Source organism: Astatotilapia calliptera, chromosome 7 (genome assembly GCF_964374335.1).
Source record: "Astatotilapia calliptera chromosome 7, fAstCal68.1, whole genome shotgun sequence".
NCBI classification, from domain to species: Eukaryota; Metazoa; Chordata; class Actinopteri; order Cichliformes; family Cichlidae; genus Astatotilapia; species Astatotilapia calliptera.
In genome coordinates, this window is record NC_137428.1 from 50521613 (window position 1) to 50546311 (window position 24699).

The following is a 24699-nucleotide window of genomic DNA, read 5'->3' on the forward strand; positions in this document are numbered from 1 at the left end:
AAGCATCACATGATATTTCAGTGCAGACTATAGTGTGATATTTAGCGTCCTCATATAGCAGCATCATTTCCTAAATGTCACCAATACAAAGGCAGTAGAATTTTAAGTGCAGTTTTAAAGATAAAAGTTATGAAACTTTGACCTTATTTGACTCTGAAGAAGAGGCCAGACGTCCCCAGTAAAGCGATATTTAGAATTCCCATATATCATTCCCTATATGCTTATATGTAGTCAATATAGGCATATAGGGAATATTTAGAAAACATAGTTTCTCACATTTTTATTTTTTATTTTATTATCTATTATTATTATTTATTTTCATCTTTACAAGGTACTTTCTATATGCTGATAATACACATTACACTTATAAGAATCGTAGTTTCTAATTTATAAGGCTTTTTGTCCATTTTAAAGACCTTGGTGGATGGAAGTGAAATTTTAATGGGTTATTAATATGACCCCACTCAAAATTCATTCAAACCTTTTCGAGCTCTATTTGGTGTATAACCTCCTTGGCGGCAGTAATAACTGCAACGAATGCTGTTAGAACCTTTTCCAGCATCCTTACTAACTCTTCCTAAATCTTCTGAGGACACACAGACCTTGTCTAAGCTCTTACTCTGTGGTGTTGCTCTGATTGCCAAAGTCATCCTGTCTTCCCTCTCCCAGAAAATCAACTTGAGGTTTCTCTATCTCAGGAACCCCGGTCTTGTTTGGAGGAACAGCAACGAGCACAACGACTGGTTTGTGAACCGAGTCCTTGGCTCAGGTGGAGCCACAATGCCGTCTGCAGGACACGTAGAGGAATAAAATGAGGGGACCTCATCACATTATGAGCCTTAGTGCATCACAGTGGGTTGGTTGCTGAACTGAAAGAGAGTCACACACAATCAAGGCTAGGACACCACCACCCTTTAGGTTTCCAGTCTCCAGTTGTGAAAGAGTGAAACAGTAAAAGAGTTTAGAAAAACAAAAACAAATAAAAGAACTCGTTTCAAATCCCTAAATGATTTTATAATGAAACAGAACAAGCTGGAGGCAGAACAAATATAAGATGTGAATACACACGACACTAGTAGTATTTAATGATGTATTGACTTTTAATTCCATGGTGTTTTCCAACTGTTATTATATCCATATTGTGATTTTGATACTTAATTGCTTGTAAGGTGTCCTTGAGTGTCTTGAAAGGTGCCTATATATAAAAAACACATTATTACCTTTTTCATCCAAATTGGAAGGCAGGTAAATATTAATCCAGTAGGTGGCAGAAAGTTACCTTGGTAACAATATACACAAGTCAGTCATTACCTGCTATGAAGTCTAATCTTGTACTTTTTGTGAAGATGTACAAGTCCATTTCCCTCAGCTGTTACTTCTGTGAATATACACGATGTAAAAGGCTTCTTTTTAACACGTTTTATTGTGCATTATTGCTATAAATATTTTTTAAGCTAACACATTAATTCTTTGTCTGGATTATTTGAGGGGAAACTAAAGGTTTCTGAGCCTTTCCTTGCGATCCCTCATACCAACAAGAGATAAATTACAAGGACGTGGCTGTCTGGCCTTTAGTCCTCACCCTCGTCGAGGACGTTTATATGATAAAGGTGGCACGCTGAGAGTAAACATTTTTTTAAAATAAATCCATAATGATTGTGCAGAACTGTCTTCCACAAAGTTTATTTTGTCTCAGACATGTCGAGAGTTATTCAAAGTGTTATTTGTCAGTTTGTCAGCTGCGTGTCTGCACTCTAGGGTATACTGCATTCATCAGCAGGCTAAATTAAACACTTCTATTTGTTTTTATGTACTGCTGTGTTTTTTTTTTTTTTTTAAATTTTCAAATGTGCAGATGCAACTGTAAATAGCTCTTTGATAAGAGTTTGACAGTTGTGTGGTTAGAGAGCCCTTTTTTCAGACGTCTTAGATACTGAATATCTAAATAAAGTAAAACTATACTTGTCTTCTCTAAGAAATGTAAAAAGGACTCTTTGTTTTTCATTTAAGGCAATAAATGATGTGTGTTAGGGGGCGTTTTGCTTATTGCACTGTGCACATCTATGAATATCTCAAAGAAAAATAGTGTCAGGATTAAAAAAAAACAGGTAGCTGGGAAGCACAACGCTGTGTGTGCTGTATGCACTAATGTGAATAATACATGTTCTATAAATGTTTGTATTCTTACAATGTAAATGACATTAATCAATTCAAATTTTAAGAGGAGATTTTTTACATTGCAGGAGACTTTTGCCGGCACTTTTATGTTTTAAATATATTTGTAGCGCCGGCTGATTTTATAATATTGTTTTTCCTGCTCACAGTGCTGTGACTCCTCCCCTCGAGGTAGTCACACAACTCCATCAGTTATCTCTCATCCACACTCCAAACTGCCTAGTTGAAGACACCAACTCTTCTTGGCTGCTCTGAATTCAGCTGTTCACCTTAACGGTACGAAGCTTTTGTTCGTTTTCAGTAGGAGAGCTTAGATTGTACTTCCTGTGCATTTCAGGACTTTATATGAAAACTTAAAGTCATGTTTTATGTAACAGGATATGTGTTTAAACTATTGTTAGGGAGCTTTTTATTAGCTTTGCCTTTGTGCAGTGGTAAGATATGTTGACTAATTTTCTTTAATGCCTATACATGTTATAATCTATAGATCGATTTTCTGGATACATCCGGTTACAATCAATCATTCTGACTTTTGATGGTATTAAATGATTAAATCTTACAGGGTATTATCGTTTAAATGTTAGGAAGTCAATAACAGGTCAAAAAAAGCATGCACTGATGTTTTTTACGATTGGCATTCATTAAAATTGTTGAAATCTTTACTTGAAAGTCAAAAATGTATCTATATTTTTTTGTCAGCAGTCCTCTAAATATTATCTGCAGCATATTTCAGCCTATTTTAGGCCTTCCTTGAAACATTTTATTTTTGTTTTGGTTGTAAGAATATTTTTTAATTAGATTTTCTTTGTCCTGTCTTTGAGATTTTCTTTTTTTCAAATAGCAGTAGAAGTTTGCAGCTTACATCTTTGATAACCAGCTTCTTTTATGATGTTAGCTGAGATGCCAGAGTCCCCTCTCAGTCCCACAACAGCCCGTCAAAACCCAGCCAGCAGCCTCCTCAGTCACACAGACAGTAGTGGAGGGGAAAGAGTCGCTAATGGGAACGCTGGCACTCTGAGTGGCGACGACTGGCAGACTCTTCAGCATAAACAGGTACGTGTGTGTCCTGCTACTCCTTCATCGTGCCCCTCATCCTCCTTTTCTTCATCCTTCAGCTCTTTCCTCTCCTTCATAAGTGGAAAACAGAACACTCTTCTTCAAACAGATGTCAAGAGAGAAATACCCCATGGCCTCATATTGGATATCCTCTGGCAGGACACGAAACCCAGAGCTCACGGCTCTGTTGACAGTGACAAAGATTTCATATGAGATCTGAGGGGAGCGGGGAGTTGACACACAGAATTCTTGTTTGTCCTTCGTTATTAGCTTGTGAGTCAGAGCCAGGGAGGAATAATTGTGCACAGACCTAGGTCAAACAGATGCAAGTGAACGGCAAATAAGCATGGCCCAACACAATTTTATGGTTGTCTCTTGCAATTCCATCCCTGGTAATCTTAATCTAAGGGATCAATGAAACAACTGAGATAATTAGCGGCCAGCAACAGCGCTTCCTCCAGTCCGTCCTGTCATCTTGTCACTTTTGTTCTGTTCTATTCTCCTAATTCACTTTCTAAATCTGGACTTCAACTGCATGGTGTTAATATTTAAAGATCCTATTTTTTGGTGGGGGGGGGGGGGGGGGGTATTTTCAGCTGACATAATAACTTTACCCTTTACCCAGATTCTGGTTTTCAGAATTTAATAATGACTTGTGATATGAATTTTTTTTTTCAATCTGAAAACCCTAAAAATATTACAAATAAGGACTATTCATGTAGAAAACTGTTTTTTTTCCTTTGATAATAAAAGGCAGGGACCTTCATCTTCAATGCATTTCTTTCTTACCTGTATCCAGGCTGCACGCAGCAAATGGATGCACGGTGATTTGTAAAGTGCGATAATGAAGCCAGCTGCACCTACATGCAAAAGAACATTCGGGGAGAACAAAAAAAGTTTGACACATATATTTGTCAGTCTTGTCTTAAACTTTTATATTTTTAAAAACGTGGCATAACCACCGTGTGGTTTGTGTTTTTTTGGGGTGTGGTAGTTGAACTTTTTTAAAGCTTATTTTTTTCTTTGCTAATTTTGGTAAAGCATCTTTGTCCTCCCCCTGGTTTTTGAGAAAGTATGTCTACATAATCTTGATGGTTGATTTAACTTCTGCCAATCAACCAGTAAATTAAAAGGCCAGCTGTTTCAGCACTAAATAAGACCACTGCACCTCCTTCCTTCCTTGTTCTTCATGTAATGCCTATTGCTCTTAACTTTCTCAGTCTGGTTGAACACAGGGGGCAACATCTCAATGGACTGATGGGTGGAAAAATTACAAACTTGAAGTCCTTGGTGCATTCTTTCATTACATCCTGCAGGCTGCTGAGATATTACTTCAATATGACAGCTTTACCAAACCCAAAGAACAGCTTTAGTCTTTATATAACGGTTGATGTTTTATATATAGATAAGGAAACCACATACTGCAAAATTCAAATAAATTATATTTTCCCCAACAATCATTTAGTAGCACCTTTTTTATGTGTTGTTTGTAATACAACATGTGGAATATGCATGTTGTTGTTTCTTAATGCAGTCATGGTAATTGCTGTAGGCTCTGTGTGACTACAAAGGGAGACAATAGCCTTGTTATTTGTCACCCTATCAGTGACAGCGCAGATCAGTTATTATTCTGGGAGTGTTTGCCTTTATTAATACCCATACACTTCTATTAGGAGCCACAACAAGCTTGAAATTGTGTTGCTAATTAACTGGTCAGCCTATCTCCAGTCTCATTTTGGGTCAGTGACACAATCCAGCATGATGATGTTCACAAAAGGTTGACAACACTGTTGTGTAATTGGAAAGATTCCCATTTGATGGTTATTACTGTTTATCACCTGACACTCTGTCTCAGTTATTGTTTTGACTGCACTCCTGACTGTCCTTTAAAATGTTGTCCTTCCTCTTCTTCTTTGAGGTCTTTCTTGCTATGATGGCCCCTCAGCAGATTCAGCAGTTTCTGGCTCCCAGCCAGCTGCAGGCTCTGATCCACCAGAAGCAGCAAGCCCTTCTGCTTCATCAGGTATTTGCACAGTTAACATATATACATGTCAGGGTGGTGGTGTTTGATAAACATGACTTACATAACACAGCAAAGTTTGTAAATTGGCTACTATATTTGTTTATTTATTATTTGCATATACATATAATTATTATGATTGTTGTTAACTTAGCCTAGTTTACTAGCTAAGAGAAGTGACTTAGCTAGCAAGCGTTAAAAAACGACAAAACTCTTATCAATGGGAATTTATGACAATGAGAATACATTGTGGTTATAAGGTTAGATATTTGAGTTAATGTTACTGCAAAATGATTTAGACTGAGGCCGTGATTAACATGAGCTTAATGCTATCAAGGTGAGCTAATTTGTAAGCTAGTCATTCCAAAGCAAACTGGTGTTTCAAAGTCAACCAATCAACCAATATGTATAATAATAATAATAATAATAATAATAATAATAATAATAATAATAATACAATAACGCAGCAGCTTACTAAATGTTATAATACATATTTAACATTAGATAAAGTGCAAAAGTGCTAGTGCTAGCACATTATGACTTATACTAGGAGAACCAAAAGGTATAATTATTAAAAACGCTTCTGGATTTTAACTCAACCTTTTCACTTACCTAGACTTTCTCCACTAAGGTTTAACTCCATCTCATTAAAGAGAATGTATTAATTTTGGCTTAGTACCATCATATCACCAAGATGTCAGTATTTAAAATGGCAATGTTAGCCTATGACCCCTTTCTTCTGTGGTTTCTGTTGTTGTTGCTTTGTTGTTATTTATTCTCCTCTTGTAGCAGGGAAACAACAAAGAATCATGATTTTTATAAAGAGTTTGCCTGGATTAAAGTGTTTTAATGCTTAAGCACGCAGTCTTTGAACAGGTTTAATATCAGACAGCCTATACCCAGCTAGTGTGTCTGTAAATCTCTATCTTCAGTAAAAAAAAACTTTTTGTCATTGTTTCCACCTTCTGTAATATACCAAATACTGAAATTGTACCACACACCTAAGATTGGCAACCATGAGGCAGCCTAAAATAAATAAAACAAACAAACATTTCTGCCAGTAGCAGTTATAAGTGTCTAAATGATCGTGATAATGCTACATTTTTTGATAGCATCACCTGAAAGAGTTCTACAAGAAGCAGCAACAACAGATTCAGCTGCTTCAGCAACAGTCCAGTAAGAAAATCAAAGAGGTAAGAGTCTCAGGCTACAATATTACACACCTATATATTTTTGGAGGATATCCTATTGTTGAAGATTGATACACATATAAAAAATAAATATTTATTACTTTTCCTTTCTCTGGTTGTAGAGATTAAAGTGAAATAATGAATGGATTTGGGCTTTTATTTTAAAAGAATTTTGACATCTGAGCTTGAACAGAAATAGTATGTGGATTTGGCCTTTTATTTTAAAATCATTTCAGCAACTGATAAAGTCATTAAACGTTATCATTAAATGGTGATATCACCTGACTTAAAATTACGCTCTTCCAGCCTTAAAAGCCCAGAATCGATATCTAAACATCTACCAGATGTGACCCTTAATGGACTGACTGGTCTCACTCTGGTATGGCAAAAGAGAGTGAGGGCAGTGTTTACTACCTCAGTAGAAATGCTTTCTTTCCCCATCCTCCAGCTCTCCTCTCCCCAGCTCGTCTTCCAGCAGCTCATCCAACTCCAGCAGCAGCAACAGCAGCAGCTCCTCCGGGCGCACAGACCAGCGCTGTCCTCTCCCGCTCTCTCTCCAGGTCACTCCTCTTTACATCTATTTCCAAAAGTTATACATTAAAAAAAAGTTTCTTCAAATCAACTCTTTCATTTTGTGCATACTATGTGTTTTAAGTCATCATTTCGAGATTGAAGGAACAGCAGGGGCTCTGTATAATTAATGTACACTGAATAACAAATGTTACATCGCTAGAAAAATACACCACAGCTACTTTGCTATTTGCAGCAGTATTGATAGACTTTGTGTTTTCAATCATCTTTTAGCTTGTCTCAGCCCTGCAAAGATGCAGCAAGTATGGAAAGAGCTCACAATTGGAATGACTGAAGATAAAACCACAATAAAAGAGAATCGAGAATCTTCCGCTGGCAAAATAATGTCAGCAAAAGTCCCAGGGAGACAAGCCGATGACCAGCAGTCTGCCTGTCCTCACAGAGCTGAGAGGTAAGAGCCGTCTGTTCTCGCTGTAAGCAGCAGGAGGGCTCAGGTGACACTGCCTTTTTTCTGTTAACATCAAAGACTTGTCATCTGTAGACATTTTTTTTTTCTCTCAAGGTGCGGGTGAGGAGATGTTTGCTTTTGAGACTTCACTTTTAATTCCCCTTGGGGACAATGTATTTTGTATTGTTTGTTTGCTTTGTGTTCTGCCACCTGAAGTGGATCAGCAAAGAAAAAGTTTACGTAACTGCAGTACACGTCCCGAATCAAAAGTAAATAGTTATCCTGTTTTTTGTGCTTTTTTTTTGTCAGTGCTCCCTGCCACCTCTCTCCTGTCATTTCTGCTACCTGAAAAGAAAACAAAACACTCTTATATCTGTTTTATTGCTGTTTTGTTGTTTGCCTGCTGTGGTTTCTTTAATCTTGACAGGCCCTTCTCTCTCTCTCTCTCTCTCTCTCTCTCGATCAGCACTGTTAAAGGTGATCACGCTGCCAAACACGCCCTCTTCGGTCACGGCGTGTGTAATTGGCCCGGTTGTGAGTCAGTCTGTGAAAACTTCAGCCAGTTTATCAAGTAGGTTTAAACAATCTTCACACTTTTAATTTTTGACATATAGCAGTGAAAACAAAGCAGCAGAATAACTGACATCTCTTAACCTCATCTTCAGATACTAATGGATAATATGTGAATTATGTAATCACATTTTTTTTAATGAAATGGATTACATTTGAAAAGACATAATTAGGTAATAGCTCCACTGTTATGGATTTGCTTTTTTCATTTTGATTACTTCTTTCAAACTTTACAATTTTAAAATTATGATATTGATCAGCTTACAGTTAAATATGTTAAATATTATGTTAGTTATGTTACTTTGTGAAAAACAAAAAATCTGGTTATTTAAAACTAAAATTAGAAATTAACACGATTTTATTGTTTGTGTTGCTTGTTTGTTTGTTTACTGTTCACTCAAAACCAAAACGAACATTGAGACATGAGAATAACAATATAAATAAACTTAAACTTTCTTTCTGCAAATATTGTAAAATCCTTTACTTCATAACCACACAGCTGATTTGAGTTTGATTTATTTTTGTTTAGATACTTACTGTTGTTGTTATAGCCCTTAACATTCACTTCATCATCAGTGTGGGTCTAAATGTTGTTTTATCCACAGTATTTGATAAGGGATAAAAGATTCTTCCTCTACTTCTACATTTAAAAAAAATCTCCTAACATATTTGCTCTATTTGTTTCAGGCACATAAGCAGTGAACACACTCTGGATGACAGAAGTACAGCCCAGTGCAGAGTCCAGATGCAGGTGGTTCAGCAGCTTGACCTTCAGGTAGGGACTCTTAACTTATAAGTATCACTGACAGAAAAGGAAGCAGCGATGCTTGAATTATGTCCGATTTATTGAAACTTGCACAGTGTTAAGATGTTCTCAAGGTCAACATTGATTTTATCATTTTATGTGCAATTTCCAACTGAGGTCTACAAACCAGAAGCACGAGTGTTCATAAATCCAGACTTAAAGTAGAGGAGCTAGAGCCTTTTCAGCAGTGTTTCAGCTGCCCACGTCTCTGTTGAAACTTATTGAAACTACTTATTCTTGCTTTCAGTTCTAGTTGAGCAGAGAACCCTAGCTTTTATACTTAATTGATTGTATTTGATGGTTTTTAGTATGTATTTGGTGACTGTTACGGATAAATGTGCATTTTGTATAACCTGTGCACTTTGGTGAGCTGAGTTCTTTTAAAATGTGCTGTAGGAATAAACTTTGACTTGACTTTCATAGCGTTCTTTCGGTGCTTCGCACGTTACAATAACCTCTAAATTGTTATGGATCATGTGGGGGATTAGTTGCTACGTCATCAAAATGTGTAATATTCTATAGACTGAATGATGAACTGAGATGATGATACAGTCATAATTTAAAACATGGGTGATACCTGATATTATGCATGAGATAAGAGGATTTTTCTGTATACTTTATATATGCCCAACCCAACCAAGAAAAAAAAAGTTTATATTTGGAGCAAGGCTTGTCTGCAGTCACTTCAAACAAGAAACACTTGATTAATTTCTCCAATGCTCGACTATCTAGAAACCTTTCTGTTTATGCTAAATCCTCATGCAACATTCAGCCCCTGCTGTGCTTTTCCTGGTGTTTGACACAGAACGAACGCTTTCTTCCAGAGATCTGTCAGGTTCACAGCCTTCCATTTCAATAACCTCTGTCTGGTGATTACAATGTGACACCATCCACTACAATTTCCGCTTCCTTTCTTCATCTCCACTTACAGCTCTGCAAAGAACGGCAGCGTCTGCAGGCAATGATGGCTCACCTGCATCTGCCATCTTTAGAAGCTCAATCGCTCTCGGCGCCTGCACAGTCGCCACAGTCCGACACGGCTGCTGACCCGTGCGGCCCGCAGGTAGGCAGCGTTCAGTAATAGCTGCGCGAACAACACAGGTCGAGTAAATGAGCCGTGATATTTACGGCGTTACGGGGGGGAAACTCCAAATATGTGGAGAAAACAGCACATCTGGCTTCACCCTCATCTCTTCTAGCGCTGATGAAGATACTGCCAGGCTGTAATTGACTTGTTGAACTTTTACAGTTGAATGAGTTGCAAAAGCAAGCTGACATTTCCTTAGGAACAAAAAAATCCCCAAAACACAGCACTGAGGCAATGCTATGTGTGATGAGGGTCCTGGTAAGAAATATTTTATCAAATTGAAACACAAATTCATTTTTTGAAAAAGTTTACAAAGCACCTTTTGACTATGGCTCTAATTTGATCTTTGCTCTTTTACTTTGCGGAGCCCTCGGTGCTTTTTCAAAGCGAGGACGCTAAATGTACAGAGCGCTTCCTCTCCTCTCTGTGTCCAGCTGTTGGCACAGACGTGCTGTGATAATGTGGGAGCTAATCATTTGTTAATCTTGCAAATATTGCGCCATAATCACAACACCCACCAAACAATTTCACCCTATAATTAACAATAATTGGCTTCCTCCTTATTGTGACATTAGAGGAATCACCTCTGAAGAGGCAAATCCAATCGCTCCGTTACGCCCTGTTATGAATCTCCCACTCTGTTTTGTTTCCCTGTCAGAGTGTTCGCTGCTCTCGATCCTTTGTTAACTTCATGCTTTTGTCACTCTCAGCTCACTTCAGTCACCAACAGCTTACCCTCGCTGAGACCATCAGACCCAGCCCAGGTGTCCCCTCGACCTCTAGATCCTGTTGGCACTCCATCCCAGGGGTGTGAGAAAGAGTTCCCCTCTCACACGTCAGGCGTTGGGCCAATCAGACGTCGTAATCACCCTCTGGTCTACTCGCTGTCTTCAGGTGACGTGTAACCTGGCCACTTGACACACAGCAGCTCATTCCAGATTTTTCACTTTGCTTTTTCTTTATTCTGCTTTTTTTCTTGTTTCAGAAAATGAATATGAGCTTTACAAAAACACTGATCTCAGACCACCTTTCACCTATGCCACACTGATTCGACAGGTATGACAGGTTTTTTTAAACTTTCTATTCGCCTTCTTTTATTTTGTATTTGCTGGTCCCGTATTAATGGTTAAACAACGTTTTCATGGAATCTCTATGTTGCATATTGATTTGAATAACTTGATTCAAGTGATACAATTTTCAATCCGTGTTTGAAGTTTTTATCAAGTTAAATATGCATGTTTTCCTGTTGTTTTAGTAGTCAGCTGGTTTTAGAGCGTGAATATGGAAAAACTGACATGAGGTCTTTTTACAACTGATTAATAAGTAAAAATAGTTTACACATGACTCACTAGTTAACTGTAAGACAGAATAATGTTATAAAACAGAATAAAACATTTAATTTTCAATATTTTTATCCACCTGACATCAAAAAAATGTGCTTGTTTGTGTTTTTTCTTTTTATATCTTTTATATATTTAACCTCGGTTTGTATATGTAAGTTTAGAAATTTTGTTTTGTTTGTTTGTGTGTGTGTGTGTAAAAGATTGTATTAGGTTGATGTTTGTATATTAAATGTCATATATGTGTATGTAGTTAACCAATGCATTTACATTTTTGATGTCTCGTGTGGAGTCGCAGTGTGTTATATGTTGTTTTGCTGTTGCACAAAATGTAAAAACTGTGCAAGTACACTTTAACTACGTCGATAAAATAAGTGTGAAGAAGAATCATTAACTGAGTAAAAAAAACAGGATAGAAATGATTAAGCACAATAAAAAATACAATAAAGTAAGTAAATAAAAAGAAGGAAGTAATTGCCTACTTCAATTAAGAGTCCAATTAAAGGTCGGTTTTACATTTCTGTTTGGAGCTTGGAGTGTAAAAGTTCCCTCACCAAAGGCATTGCGTCCTGCGCTTTGGAGCAACTAACAGACTCATGCCAGAGAATCCGAGCAGTCATACAAGCTCATACTTTGTAACCACGTGAGACATCTAATAGATCACAGGGTGCTTCAAAAACATCTGGAAGCAGTAAATGTCAGGAGTCTCCTTCTGGTCCAGATACATGCTCACCTGCAGGGTTGTGAAATATCTGTAATTGATTTTTTTTTAACATTTTCGTAGCATTAAAGCGTGAATCTTGATAGAAAAACATGCATCTGTTTCTACTATAGCATTATTTTTGCAGAATTGGCGATTCCTTAAATTTAAACAAACACAAAAGCCGTATCTTTGTTCCTTGCCTTCGATAAACTAGTGAAGGCTTTAATTTGATCCTGTATTGTGCTACGGTGTATTATTTCCTTTCCATCTACAGGCTATCATGGAAACATCAGACATGCAACTAACCCTCAACGAGATATACAACTGGTTCACAAGGACATTTGCTTATTTCCGACGCAACGCCGCCACTTGGAAGGTATTCCACCTGCAGATGATTAACTCTGTATCCCACTGTGTGTCATACCCGATGCATGCTGCATGCATTCAGAAATATCTTCCTCACTCTGATTTCATCTGGATCAGAATGCGGTTCGACACAACTTGAGCCTGCACAAGTGTTTCGTGCGCGTGGAGAATGTGAAAGGTGCGGTGTGGACTGTGGATGAGGTGGAATACCAGAGGAGGCGATCCCAGAAGATCACAGGGTAAAGTAGATCCTCCTAGTTTATCGCAGTGCCGCCATCAGGGTATCTGTACATATTTCATAAATATAATGATAATTAATTACACAATAATCAAAATATCACATTTTAATCACAAAACACAGCTTTAGCATGAGTAACCACAAACTTCTGCTGTTTGTAAATTCACAAATTTATATTCAACCTTATGGTCTACAGTGCTAAGTATCATCTATATTATAAAAACCAAAAGGAAAGGTTTAGTTTCCTTATTTTAAAGACAGACATCTCTGCAGGTGATTTATTTAAAACAGCTGAAAATTGCTGTGAAATATAAGGCTGATCGCTCTCCTATATCACTCAAATCCGAGTGATTTGAGTGAAAAAATTCTCAAAAATCTTTAGAATATGGATAAACGTGGTTGGAAAATTCAAAATTCCATTCAGTAGAGGCCCTTTACTCTTATTCATTTGTTAAATACATTATGAATTTTCATTGCTGTTATCTGTTATTTTCTATTATCTGCAGAAATCCATCACTGATGAAAAGTATTTCCTCCAGTGCAGGTTATGGAACCCTAATGAATTCTGGCTTGCAGGTGAGCCAATGCATTCTCAACGCAGGAGTGCTTACAGGTTGGGGGCGTGGCCACTCTTTCATTTATGCTCACTTTTCTTTTCAGACCGCACTGGCAGAGGCGTCACTGCCAGGACTCAAGAAAGACAACGTAAGAGGAAATTCAAAGAGTGAAATACAAAGGAGCAGCATGGCTGACAGCCACAGAAACCAAAACTTCTCTCCTCGTGTCCAGACGTGAGTTTAGCTTTGATATAAAATTCGCTCCAAAAAAATTTAGCGATATAACTCTGAAGTTTGATGTCTTTTCTATTTAACCTCTTACAGGCCGCTTTTCCTTGAAGACAAAGAGCTGAAGGTGAATGACCAAGGATGTCTGATACAGACAGTGAAACCAGTCAGCCTGCAGCCAGACATGAGTGAAAATGATGGAGGGCATTTGTTTGACCTTGAATGACTCTTTTATTGTTAAGAAAAGCAGTAAAATCAGCATTAAAACAATTTAGAATATTTTCTATTCATCAGCAAATGTAATAAAGTAAATTTAGCTTTGAGACAGATTATAGCAGCCTCAATTTCTCCTCAATTTCAGTCAAACAGCAAAAGAAAGCAGAATATAGTGCCACTTGTGGTCTCTGTGCTGGGAATACTTTTATCAAATATTTAAATATTGGACTATATATCTTAATAACAGTTATTATTCAAATATCAAACAGACATGTAACAAGTTGAGCATTTAAAGGTGACCGAGATTAGTCGCATTTCTTAGGATAATAGTATTTTTTGTTTGTTTGTTTGTTTTGTTTGACTTTCTAACGGACATCTTGCCAAGAAAATGGCAACAATTTAGAACAATTTGTGATTTTTCACCAAAAACAACCCGTACGCTTTTGTATTAATTATTTATGATGATAGAAAATGTTTGTTGATAATGTTTGTTAATAGTTTGTGTCTCAAAGACACTTTTAAATAACTGAAAAGCATTCGTTGTGCACTGTTTCTTCTGTTTTCTCTGTTGTGATTATTGATAGAAAATATGGGATTTTCACAGGTCAGTTTTTTTTTTTAAATGAGGGTCTGTATACTGAAATAAAGGTTCTGTTTTTGTTATTGAGAACACGGTCTGTATAATGTGTGTAAAGATGTGTCAGTCTGTAGGCTTGTGTCCAACATTTAACAATAAAAATATATATAATAGTTTAATGTTGTATTTATAAGGCTGTGCAACATTATGCTTTTTCCTTCAGTTATCAACTTGCATACTTAAAAATGTAACACCCATGCGTCGGGTATTTTTAATGCTGATTTATACAAAGTTTAAAAAAAAGGCAAATTTGTAGTGTCATGTTTGGATTTGTTTGACATGGTGCATGTACTTGTAACCTAAACACTGTGAGGTTTCTCCAAACCATTGTTTCAAAAAATGGCTGCAGCCCCTGTCAGTACAACCATAACATTTTAACATTACACTTTAATTTTTACATAAATTTCACAGTACTGCTAACTGTTTCAAAATTAGATAAAGCTAATTAAATTTCCATAAAGACAGTAAAATAACTTCTGCATTCACTTTCATCATGCTACCATACCCTGAAATAAGTGTTTTCTATATTACTATATGAATATATTATATTATATTTCTAAAGATCACCGATAAGAGGTCTCAGCTACAATCCCTGTTAAATTATTAGAAATTAAAATAATAAAATAAACACTCCCAACATTGTGTCATCAACTGATACACACCCTGAAGTGAAGCTGTGACTGTAGACTTCACAACCAAACACAGAACAAAAGGTTTTTCAGCTCCCTGTTTTGACTATTGTCAGTAATTGTCTTTGCTGATAACATGTTAGCTTTAGGTTTGCTGTTCCTTCTCAGGTCTTGCTTTGATTTGCTGTCAGCCTATTAGATGACATTTTCTTCTGATTGCCTCCGTGCCGTGTGCGTACTGACTGAAAGTTAGCATGGTGCTAGACAACTTCAACAGCTTCACTTATGTGTTGCTTTGATGTGCCATATACTCACTGCGAGGCGGGCCAGTCAGCATGTTTTTTAATGTAGCACTTTTGACAGCACTTAATCAACAGCCCCTCCAAAAAGGCCGGTCTCTGTTCATCTTCTCATCAGTGGGTAATAATGATGCTGCCGCACATGTGCTCGTTCTGTTCGCGACGTTCTCTTCTGCAGGAAAAACAATATCTCCACATGCAAAGATTTAAATGTATTTAAACTACTTATTACTGATTTCATCTTTTAAATCCAACGATGCAATGATGTGGCAAATCTTTACATACCAGAAACTGTCAAGCTCAATTTTCAAGTCAAGTTTAAGCAATTTATTTTTATTTTAGTCTAAATTGATCTTGTGAGCCAGAAATGTAAAATCTTTGGAATGTCTGAATTTTAAAAAGTTTTCTTTTGGTGCGAAAAGAAAAAGTAAAAGGATATTCTCAAAATGAATCTAATTAACCATCTCTTAACAAATAAGTTAAACAGCTGAAAAAAAAAATCACCATTCAGAAATGATGCCAGACATTTACACACTGATTTTACACACTGATTGCATCTAAAGTCATTAAAAAGAAACTTAACGTCATAAAAATGTTCTGAGCAGGTTCTTGGCTTAACCACCTTATTGGTAATTATTAAAACCCCGGGTCCTGATGAAATGAATGATTCGAGATTAAAAAAGAAAAACAAAGCTGGCAGCTTTAACGCTCTGTTTCTCCACAGAAGCTCTTAGGATTAAAACAAGCATGTCAGGCTCAGGACTGAATGTTGGCTCGTCAATGACAAATGTTGACTTTTTACTCTGTTCTTTTTACATTTTAAGGTATTTGAACAATTGTGAAAGGCAAACAGAGTAATGCACAAAACAGGAAAATATCCTGCTTTATGGCACACATAAAAATATGACTTTTCTTGAAATTAGTGGCATCTTCTCATCTCACATGGGAAATATTACTATGTTATGCATACTAAAAGCTAGACAGCAGACAACTTTTATCGGTTTGGCTTGTGTGAGAAAGAGGGAAGAGAACATACACAATATTCAGCTGACACACTCATGGGGTATGTGTCTCCATTGTGTTAGGTGACTAAAAGCAGAACAGAGAAAGCAACTTGAAGTCACTCAGCAAGGCCTCGGCCTTCTTTGTGCTCTGTGATCAGCAATGTTTGGCACAGCCGCTCTGTTGGGAAGGGGATTGTTATTAACTCACAACAAAACACACACACAAAGAGCATAGCTAAAAGCCTCCTGAGCGGTGACTCATGTCGGCATGTTGGGTGTTGGTGGAGGTTTCCTGACCCTTTGGTGTGGACAGAAGCCAGAGGGTGAAGGAGGAGATCGAGTGAACAAAGCGTAAGAAGGATCCTGAGCAGTCATGTACACCAGACATGTTACCAGGAGAGCACTTATCTGTGGATGGGGAGGAGCAAAAAACAAGCCAGACTAAAGGTAAGTGCAGATGATGTGATGTAAAAACAAATAATTCCAGTAACTTAGAGTTATGTTAATAGGATTAAGGACGGATTATTTGATGGACATTGACAAAAGTCTCGCTCTTTTTCCTAATTAGCATATGTAAACAATGGTGTCATTTTTAAGAAATCACGAGAAATGGGTGGGTGTGAGGGTGGAGGTGCAAGATTTTATAGGTTTTCTCAACCAATACAGAAACAAGGACCAACATTTGGTTCCTCTGTTCACTATTTGTAAGGATTTCTATTTTTCCGTATTTAAAGGTTTTAGTGTTTCTCCACAACAAAATGGGCAAAGGGTCAAAAGCTTTTTGGACACAATAAAGCAACATGGGACAGCAATAAGAGCTCGCAACTTAAGAGGTTTCCATTATATTTGTTAAATATCGCAATATTCTGGCAAATATATAAGAGCTGAGTGCATTCACGATAGAGCTTCTTGCCTTTTTACCAACTCAACATCTAACTTGTCTTTCTTTTTGTGTCTCAAGGTAGCACGTCTCTAAAATCAGCCCAGGAAATCCTTTCAGTGGGTGACCCTGTTAGCAGAGGAAATACCATCACCACTGATCTTATCAGCTGTAAGTGGAAACAAAGAGACCTGCGAAGCATTATTAATACAGTTACAAAAATTTATTGTTACTCTGACTGATCAGGTTATTTAGAAGGTGTAAACTAAGAAATTTCCTCTTTAATTCACATTGTAATTAATCATTGAAATACTTAATCAAATTATAACTAATGATAAAGACAGACATATAACAACATGTGCCAGAAAACTGTTTCATCCGGCATTTAGTTGCAACAATCTCACGAGCTGATCCTTCCATTTCCAGCTCAGCCTCTGCCTGCTGTTTCTCCACCAGCAGAGGCCTCACAGGAGGCAGCAGCATTTAAGAAACGTACATATGACCACCAGCAGAAGCCCAAGTGTCCACGGTGTGGCCTCACAGCTCCAGATGACAGACTGCCGGGCTCCAGGTTGTCAGTGCACAGCGGCAGCAGGAGCAGTAAAAGGAGAAAGGAGACAGGTGCTGCGGCTGGATCACACCAAACTGCGGCTACACCTGCTGGTAAGTTCTACAGTATGACTTGATTTACATAATGTAAAGAACAATGACGATGTGAACAGAAAGTACAAACTGTAACGTTTATTTTGATGCACACAGTAAGCAATTTTAATACGCTAGCAGATCAATGTTCCTTTCCAAGACAAGGCAAGTTCTGTATTTCGGGACTAAGACAATAATAACTGTGATATTAACATACACAATATCAAAAGTTATTACACAGTAAAAATATTCTTTTTTTTTCTATATTACTGCTTCTATATGGTTATATTGTGACATCTGTCTGTTCTCACTTTTAATCTGAGGAATTGATTAAGCTAATAAACTGAGAACATACAGTTAAGTCAGGAAGAGTTTGATAGACACAATATACAGGGTGGGCCATTTATGGATACACCGTAATAACATGGGAATGGTTGGTGATATTAAAGTCCTGTTTGTGGCACATTAGTATATGTGAGGGGGCAAACTCCCCAAGATGGGTGGTGACCATGGTGCCCATTTAGAAGTCGGCCATCTTGGATACAACTTTTGTTTTTTCAATAGGGAGAGGGCCATGTGACACATCAAACTTATTGGTAATGTCACAAGAAAAACAATGGTGTGCTTGGTTTCAACGTAACTTTATTCTTTCATGAGTTATTTACAAGTTTCTGACCACTTATAAAATGTGTTCAATGTGCTGCCCATTGTGTTGGATTGTCAATGCAACCCTCTTCTCCCACTCTTCACACACTGATAGCAACACCGCAGGAGAAATGCCAGCACAGACATCCAGTATCCGTAGTTTCAAGTGCTGCACGTCTCGTATCTTCACACCATAGACAATTGCCTTCAGATGACCCCAAAGATAAAAGTCTAAGGGGGTCAGATCGGGAGACCTTGGGGGCCATTCAACTGACCCACGACGACCAATCCACTTTCCAGGAAACTGTTCATCTAGGAATGCTCGGACCTGGCACCCATAATGTGGTGGTGCACCATCTTGCTGGAAAAACTCAGGGAACGTGCCAGCTTCAGTGCATAAAGAGGGAAACACATCATCATGTAGCAATTTCAAATATCCAGTGGCCTTGAGGTTTCCATTGATGAAGAATGGACCCACTATCGTTGTACCCCATATACCACACCAAACCATCACTTTTGTTGTTCCAACAGTCTTGGAGGGATCCATCCAATGTGGGTTAGTGTCAGACCAATAGCGGTGGTTTTGTTTGTTAACTTCACCATTCACATAAAAGTTTGCCTCATCACTGAACAAAATCTTCTGCGTGAACTGAGGGTCCTGTTCCAATTTTTGTTTTGCCCATTCTGCAAATTCTGTGCGCCGATCTGGGTCATCCTCATTGAGATGCTGCAGTAGCTGGAGTTTGTAAGGGTGCCATTTGTGAGTAGCTAATATCCGCCGAAGGGATGTTCGACTAATGCCACTCTCAGTGACATGCGGCGAGTGCTACGCTGTGGGCTCTTGCTGAATGAAGCTAGGACAGCCACTGATGTTTCTTCATTAGTGACAGTTTTCTTGTGTCCACATTTTGGCAAATCCAACACTGAACCAGTTTCACGAAACTTAGCAAGCAGTTTGCTAACTGTAGCATGGGAGATGGGTGGTCTCGTAGGGTGTCTTGCATTGAAATCTGCTGCAATGACCCGGTTACTGCGTTCACCAGATATCAACACAATTTCGATCCGCTCCTCACGTGTTAACCTCTTCGACATGTCAATGGCTGCGAACAAAGAGAAACTTGTAAATAACTCATGAAAGAATAAAGTTACATTGAAACCAAGCGCACCATTGTTTTTCTTGTGACATTACCAATAAGTTTGATGTGTCACATGGCCCTCTTCTTATTGAAAAAACAAAAGTTGTTTCCAAGATGGCCGGCTTCTAAATGGCCACCATGGTCACCACCCATCTTGAGGAGTTTGCCCCCTCACATATACTAATGTGCCACAAACAGGACTTTAATATCACCAACCATTCCCATGTTATTACGGTGTATCCATATAAATGGCCCACCCTGTATATAAACTTTATTTACTTACCTACTTACTATTACCAAGTGAGTATTCACTCACCCATCCAAATGATTAAATTCACCTGTAACCCTCCATGGTCACAGGAAGTGTTGGTCAAGTTACTTGAAAATAGTAATTAGTTACTGATTACTTCTCCCAGAAAGTGATCCCCTTACTTTACTGATTACTTATTTTCTAAAGTAATTAGTTACTTTATTACTCAGTTACTTTTTAAAAACATGATATGCAACCTGAATACTTTATAGACCTTTCAGTCCAGTTCTATTTGTTTCTGCATAATCCATCATATAAAATGTAATCAAATGAAAAAGTCTGTTTTTAAAACTTGTTTTATTAGTTTTAATCTTTTAACTTTATGCATATTACATCAAGCAAAAATTAAATTATACAAAACATGCTTTGACTGGAAGAAACTTGTTTAACATTTAAACCTATTTTCTGTATATTCCAGCATCTAAAATAAAATTATTTTTTGTGTTTACACTCATTCTTTCAAATAGATGCAAGTAAAACACACCAAAAAATAAATAAAATCAAAGATTCAGCAGCACTAAGTCTATTTTCACCTGTTTAGCAGGAGTGGGGCCAGTGGAGGTTTGCCAGGTGCTACAACAGTCATGTCAGTGGGAGGATCCGGGGCTTTCTCTATGAATTTCACATTCAGCGTGCTAGGTGCTTGCTCAGATTTGAAGTTTAATTTTTCGCTGCAGAAAGAGGTTTTCTTCCCACGTGTACAGCCGACGATAATGTTTTTGTCATTTTTTTGACAAAAGCATTTTTGCTTACATAAGTAAGAGTAATCTAATTAGTTTTTTGCAATAATAATACTTTGCTCATTACTTGAAAAAAGTAATCAGACTCCCAGTCTCTGGTCACAGGTGTATAAAGTCAAACAGCTAGGTATGCAGACTGCGTCTACAAACATTTGTGAAAGAATGGCTCGCTCTAAGAAGCTCTTGATGTTTAAGCACCTTTGTTTGGGATGATTTAAGAGTGGAGCCAGGCCTTCTCATCCAGCATCAGTGTCTGACCTCACAAATACAGTGAAGAACGAAAGAATGGCCCAAAATTCCCATAAACCCTCTCCTAAACCTTGTGGACAGCCTTCCCAGTGGAGTTGAAGCTGTTATAGCTGCAAAGGGTGGGCCTACATCACATTAAACCCTATGGTTGAAGAAAGGGATGGCAGTCAGGTTCATATGTGTGTGAAGGCAGCTGAGTGAATACTTTTGGCAATATAGCTTACATTCAAATGAGTTACCAAAGAAGATAAAAGTGACTCTTTCTATACAAATTTAGCTGTTTCAAGTTTTGCTGAAAGGCTTTGAAGCTGCACTTTCTCTTGTTTTCTCCAAGTGTGCAATGGGCCACTCCTTGTTTATCATTGTGTTCATGTTGTTATCTCTATGAAGTTACTCATTAAATCAATACAGTAGCCACAGATAATGCTCTGTTTTCATCTACGCACAAGTATTACCGTGAGTTATAGGTGGGGGGTGTATAATTCGGGCGGCTAAGCAGGAAAACGCTCAACCCCACTCCCCAGGGAATTCTGCCGCCTCCTTTTCATTTATTTCCTTCAGTAAACAGGATAAAACAGCTTGATTTGCATGATATCACATGCTATCCAGTCCGTGTGAGGATGAAAACATTAGCTTCGTAACAATACAACTGTTGGGATCGCGAGAGACGCCCTGTAACCCACTGGTGGGGTTAATGTATGCAATTTCATCTGCACCTAATTTAGGAAGCGGCACAATTATCATGTGACAGCTCCTTCCTAGTTGTTGTTCATCACTGGAAGCCCTCTGCGGCCTTTTTTATTTTCCCATGAGGACTGAACAAAGCTCTGTGATTAAGTAAACACAATCACACTTGATCATTGCAGCACAATAGTTTATCTTTCAACTTTCAGCTGCCACTGCAAACAAACATGTGAGAGATTAATTTAGGGTTAATAGAGTCGTTAATCCCAGTTTGTGATGGGATGCGGCAAGCTCTTAGAACACAACATGTTTGACCTCACGTGATGAACGTTGCTGAATCTGTTTTGTGTCTGATTTTGCGTGTGTTCTTTGCAGACACGTGCTTTCACCTGCTGCTGGCGTGCCTGTGGTGCCACTGCTCCGTGCTGCTCCTGGGTCTCCTGGAGGCTTGCTCATCATGCCTTCACGCCCTCTGCTCCTCCTGCTGCCACGCGTGCACCCGCTGCTGTTCAGCCGTTCAGGAGGTTCCCATGGAGGAGCTCACCTGCCACGCCCACTGCCACTCCGTCTTGTTCGAGTCCTGCTGCGAGCCAACCGAGTGTCTCGAGTTTTGTCTGGAGTGTTGCGAAATCTGCCATCGCAGCTAGGACACTAAAGACTGTGGGCCAATAAGAGAAAGTAACACTAATGTTGGATTTATTAGTATACTGATGTTGGTTTTGATTAACTATCATTTTATTAACCGTGATGTAAACAGATGAGTAAATGTGAGATGTGATGAGTCAATATTTTTTCTCTGATTTGATGCTGCTTGTCTTAAGCGAATGAAATGTTCTTGGTATGCCAGATAAAAAAACAAAACAACGACAACAGTTGTGCAATTGGGAAAAAACAACAGTAAAAATGGGTTTCTTCGTGATATATTAGAAGTTGAATCAATGAAAAAGACCCAAGAGTCCTTTAGCTTAGGCTGGCATAAAGACTGAAATTTAGGGGACACCAGCATGGCTGCTGGCCACATTTAAAAGGGAACTCCTTCAACGACTTTGTACAGATCTTGGAGACTACCACTGCCGGTGTTGGAGTTGTAACTAATGCAATACATTACACATAACCTTTCCTTAAAGCTGCATTACTTTTATGTTGCCTAGTCCTTGCTGTAGGAAGTAATGTGTTACACTAGTCGTTACATTACTCTCCTAATTCTTTGTAAAATGACATGACGCATGTTGCAACATAACGACAAGTTAACAATATAAACCGCACACTAACACAAACACACCAACACCAATCCTAATAAGGACCGAGATACAACAACAGAAAGCAAAGTTGAAAACCAGCCCAAAGGACACTTCAGAGCGATCCCCGAAGCGAGTCTGTTTTAGAAACATGAACAGGTAGAAAGAAGTCTTTAACATCCTGCTGGGTTTTTTTTTTTTGCTAGCTTTGTGTTAACATCCGGTCTGCAGCAGGTTGCAAAGACCTGAAGTTCTTGTATCAATATTTTTGCTGCTGTTTCTGTCCTGAACTCAGTTTGCATGTCCCTAATGCTCTTATCCTTTCTTGAAATAAAAATAAAATCCATGTTCATATCTCCACTCCTCAAAGTTGTAGACTACTCCACCATTTTGACCTCCTGCACCCAAAATGAAATTGACTGTAGCACTAGTTCAGATAACTGAAGGACATTTGTAATGCAAGTAACAACATCATTTTAACTGTAATATAATAGCTTAATATTGTTACTGAGAACTGCAATGTCATTACAGTAAGCAGTTACTGACCTGTTAGCTACTACTAGCACAGCATAATATAATTTCTGACCAAACTTGGTCGACGGCACAGGTCATGAAATTAAAATGACAGAATGCCTGATTCGCTTTGAGAGACGGCGCTTCTTTCCAAAGAAACTGTACAGTGTTAGTCCGACAGTGTTATAGCAGCGCAAACCACAAGGGCTCACCAAATTCTACAATATGAGATGAGGAAATAGTTAGCTTAGCTTGGGAGAGGGACTGCTATCTTTGCTCTATCTGAGACATATCCAACACACACCCTCAACCAAATGTATGGCAGCAATTCATTGCATGTAGACACGGTCAACACAAAGTTCAAGCCTAGCATCAGAGTAAGGAACAGAGGTGATTTGAGTGGCTTTGAACTTGGCATGGTTCTTAATGCCAAAAGATCTTGTATTACTGCTGATTTACTGTGATTTTTCCCATGCAACCACTTCTACAATTTAGAAAATTATCTGAAAAAGAGAAAATCTCCATTTGCTGTTTGAGCGTTGTGAAAAACGTGAAAAATGGCCACACTGCACTCAGAAAAATTATGGTTCTTAAATGGTTCTTCAGACGGCTTCATGGTTCTTTAAAGAACCATCATACGTCAAAGAACCTTTTTATTTTGTGGATGGTTCTTCAGCTATTACAAATGGTTCTTCAAAGAACCATTGTTTGAAAGGTTCTTTGTGGCACCAAAAAAGGTTCTTCTATGGCATCAGTCTAAAGAACCACTTTTGGTTCCAGTTGGCACCTTTATTTTTCTGAGTGTGCTTTAAGTTGATGGGAAGGAAACAGGAACTTGTTAACTCCTTGTTACAACAAAGGTATGCAAAAGAGCATCTTTGAATACATAACACGTTGAACCTTAATCACATCAGCGGCAGAAAACCCCTTCTGTCAGCTAAGAGCAATAAACTAAGGGTGCAAATCACAAGAGCTCATCAAATTCTACAATAGAAGAGAGTGGACAATGTAAAAGTATTGCCTGGTCTGGTGAGTGTTAATATGGATCAAAATCTCTAAGGAATGTTTCAAACACCTTATTGAATCTGCATGTTGTAGAATTAAGCCAAGGGAGATGGGTCCAACTAGTCCAGCCGGGTAGTCGGAAGCTGTGGCTAATAAAGTGTCCAGTAACAAGTAAACTAATGAAGCTCATGCGCAAGTTCAGATAGATCTATGGCCTCACATTTGTCCGCTCCCAGGTGCTGTCAGCTTAATCTAAGCTTATCACTTCCACTTTCCCACACTGTCAAACTGTTTGTGTCATCACTGGTCTAGTCCAATCAACTTCTCCCTAGGTTAATAGCACTTAAATATAGTCCATCTCTTTGGTAATATGTCAAACTACTGCTATGCATCTCACTTCACTGCAAGCCTACTGATTTAAAAAAAAAAAAACTGACTAGCTTAGTTATTTATCTTGAGTGGTTTGTGCACAACAGATTACAACATTAGAATTTATTACAAAAAACCTTCAAGGCCTTTCCTCAGTTAGCCAGCAGAAAACAGTGGGGAACACAATAA

At 38.2% G+C, this 24699-nt stretch overlaps 2 protein-coding genes across 3 annotated transcripts in view; both read left to right on the forward strand.

Annotated features, from left to right (window-relative positions):
* LOC113026457 (forkhead box protein P4-like) overlaps positions 1-14283 on the forward strand; it is a 33098-nt gene extending 18815 nt beyond the window's left edge. The window contains exons 2-17 of one of the 2 annotated variants that reach the window (XM_026175272.2): positions 2325-2451; positions 3071-3228; positions 5150-5254; positions 6364-6444; positions 6890-7001; positions 7246-7423; positions 7887-7991; positions 8678-8765; positions 9727-9858; positions 10593-10776; positions 10868-10938; positions 12200-12301; positions 12409-12530; positions 13036-13105; positions 13190-13320; positions 13411-14283. In XM_026175272.2, coding sequence (XP_026031057.1) covers positions 3076-3228; positions 5150-5254; positions 6364-6444; positions 6890-7001; positions 7246-7423; positions 7887-7991; positions 8678-8765; positions 9727-9858; positions 10593-10776; positions 10868-10938; positions 12200-12301; positions 12409-12530; positions 13036-13105; positions 13190-13320; positions 13411-13540 — 1764 coding nt within the window. In that variant the 5' untranslated portion in view covers positions 2325-2451; positions 3071-3075 and the 3' untranslated portion in view covers positions 13541-14283. The other variant, XM_080304592.1, reaches the window with a different exon arrangement.
* Positions 14284-16357: 2074 nt separating this feature from the next.
* Positions 16358-22983, forward strand: LOC113027447 (uncharacterized). The gene is made up of 4 exons (XM_026177058.2): positions 16358-16546; positions 17061-17150; positions 17406-17642; positions 21761-22983. The coding sequence occupies exons 1-4, from the start codon at positions 16486-16488 to the stop codon at positions 22030-22032; spliced, it is 660 nt and encodes a 219-aa protein (XP_026032843.1). The 5' UTR covers positions 16358-16485; the 3' UTR covers positions 22033-22983.
* The last annotated feature ends 1716 nt before the right edge of the window (positions 22984-24699 follow it).

Coding starts and splice junctions, on each gene's coding strand:
- LOC113027447 (XM_026177058.2), top strand. CDS start 16,486: ATGTTACCAGGAGAGCACTTATCTGTGGATGGGGAGGAGCAAAAAACA. Junction 17,151..17,405: donor CACCACTGATCTTATCAGCT/GTAAGTGGAAAC, acceptor TTCCATTTCCAG/CTCAGCCTCTGCCTGCTGTT. Junction 17,643..21,760: donor AACTGCGGCTACACCTGCTG/GTAAGTTCTACA, acceptor TGTTCTTTGCAG/ACACGTGCTTTCACCTGCTG.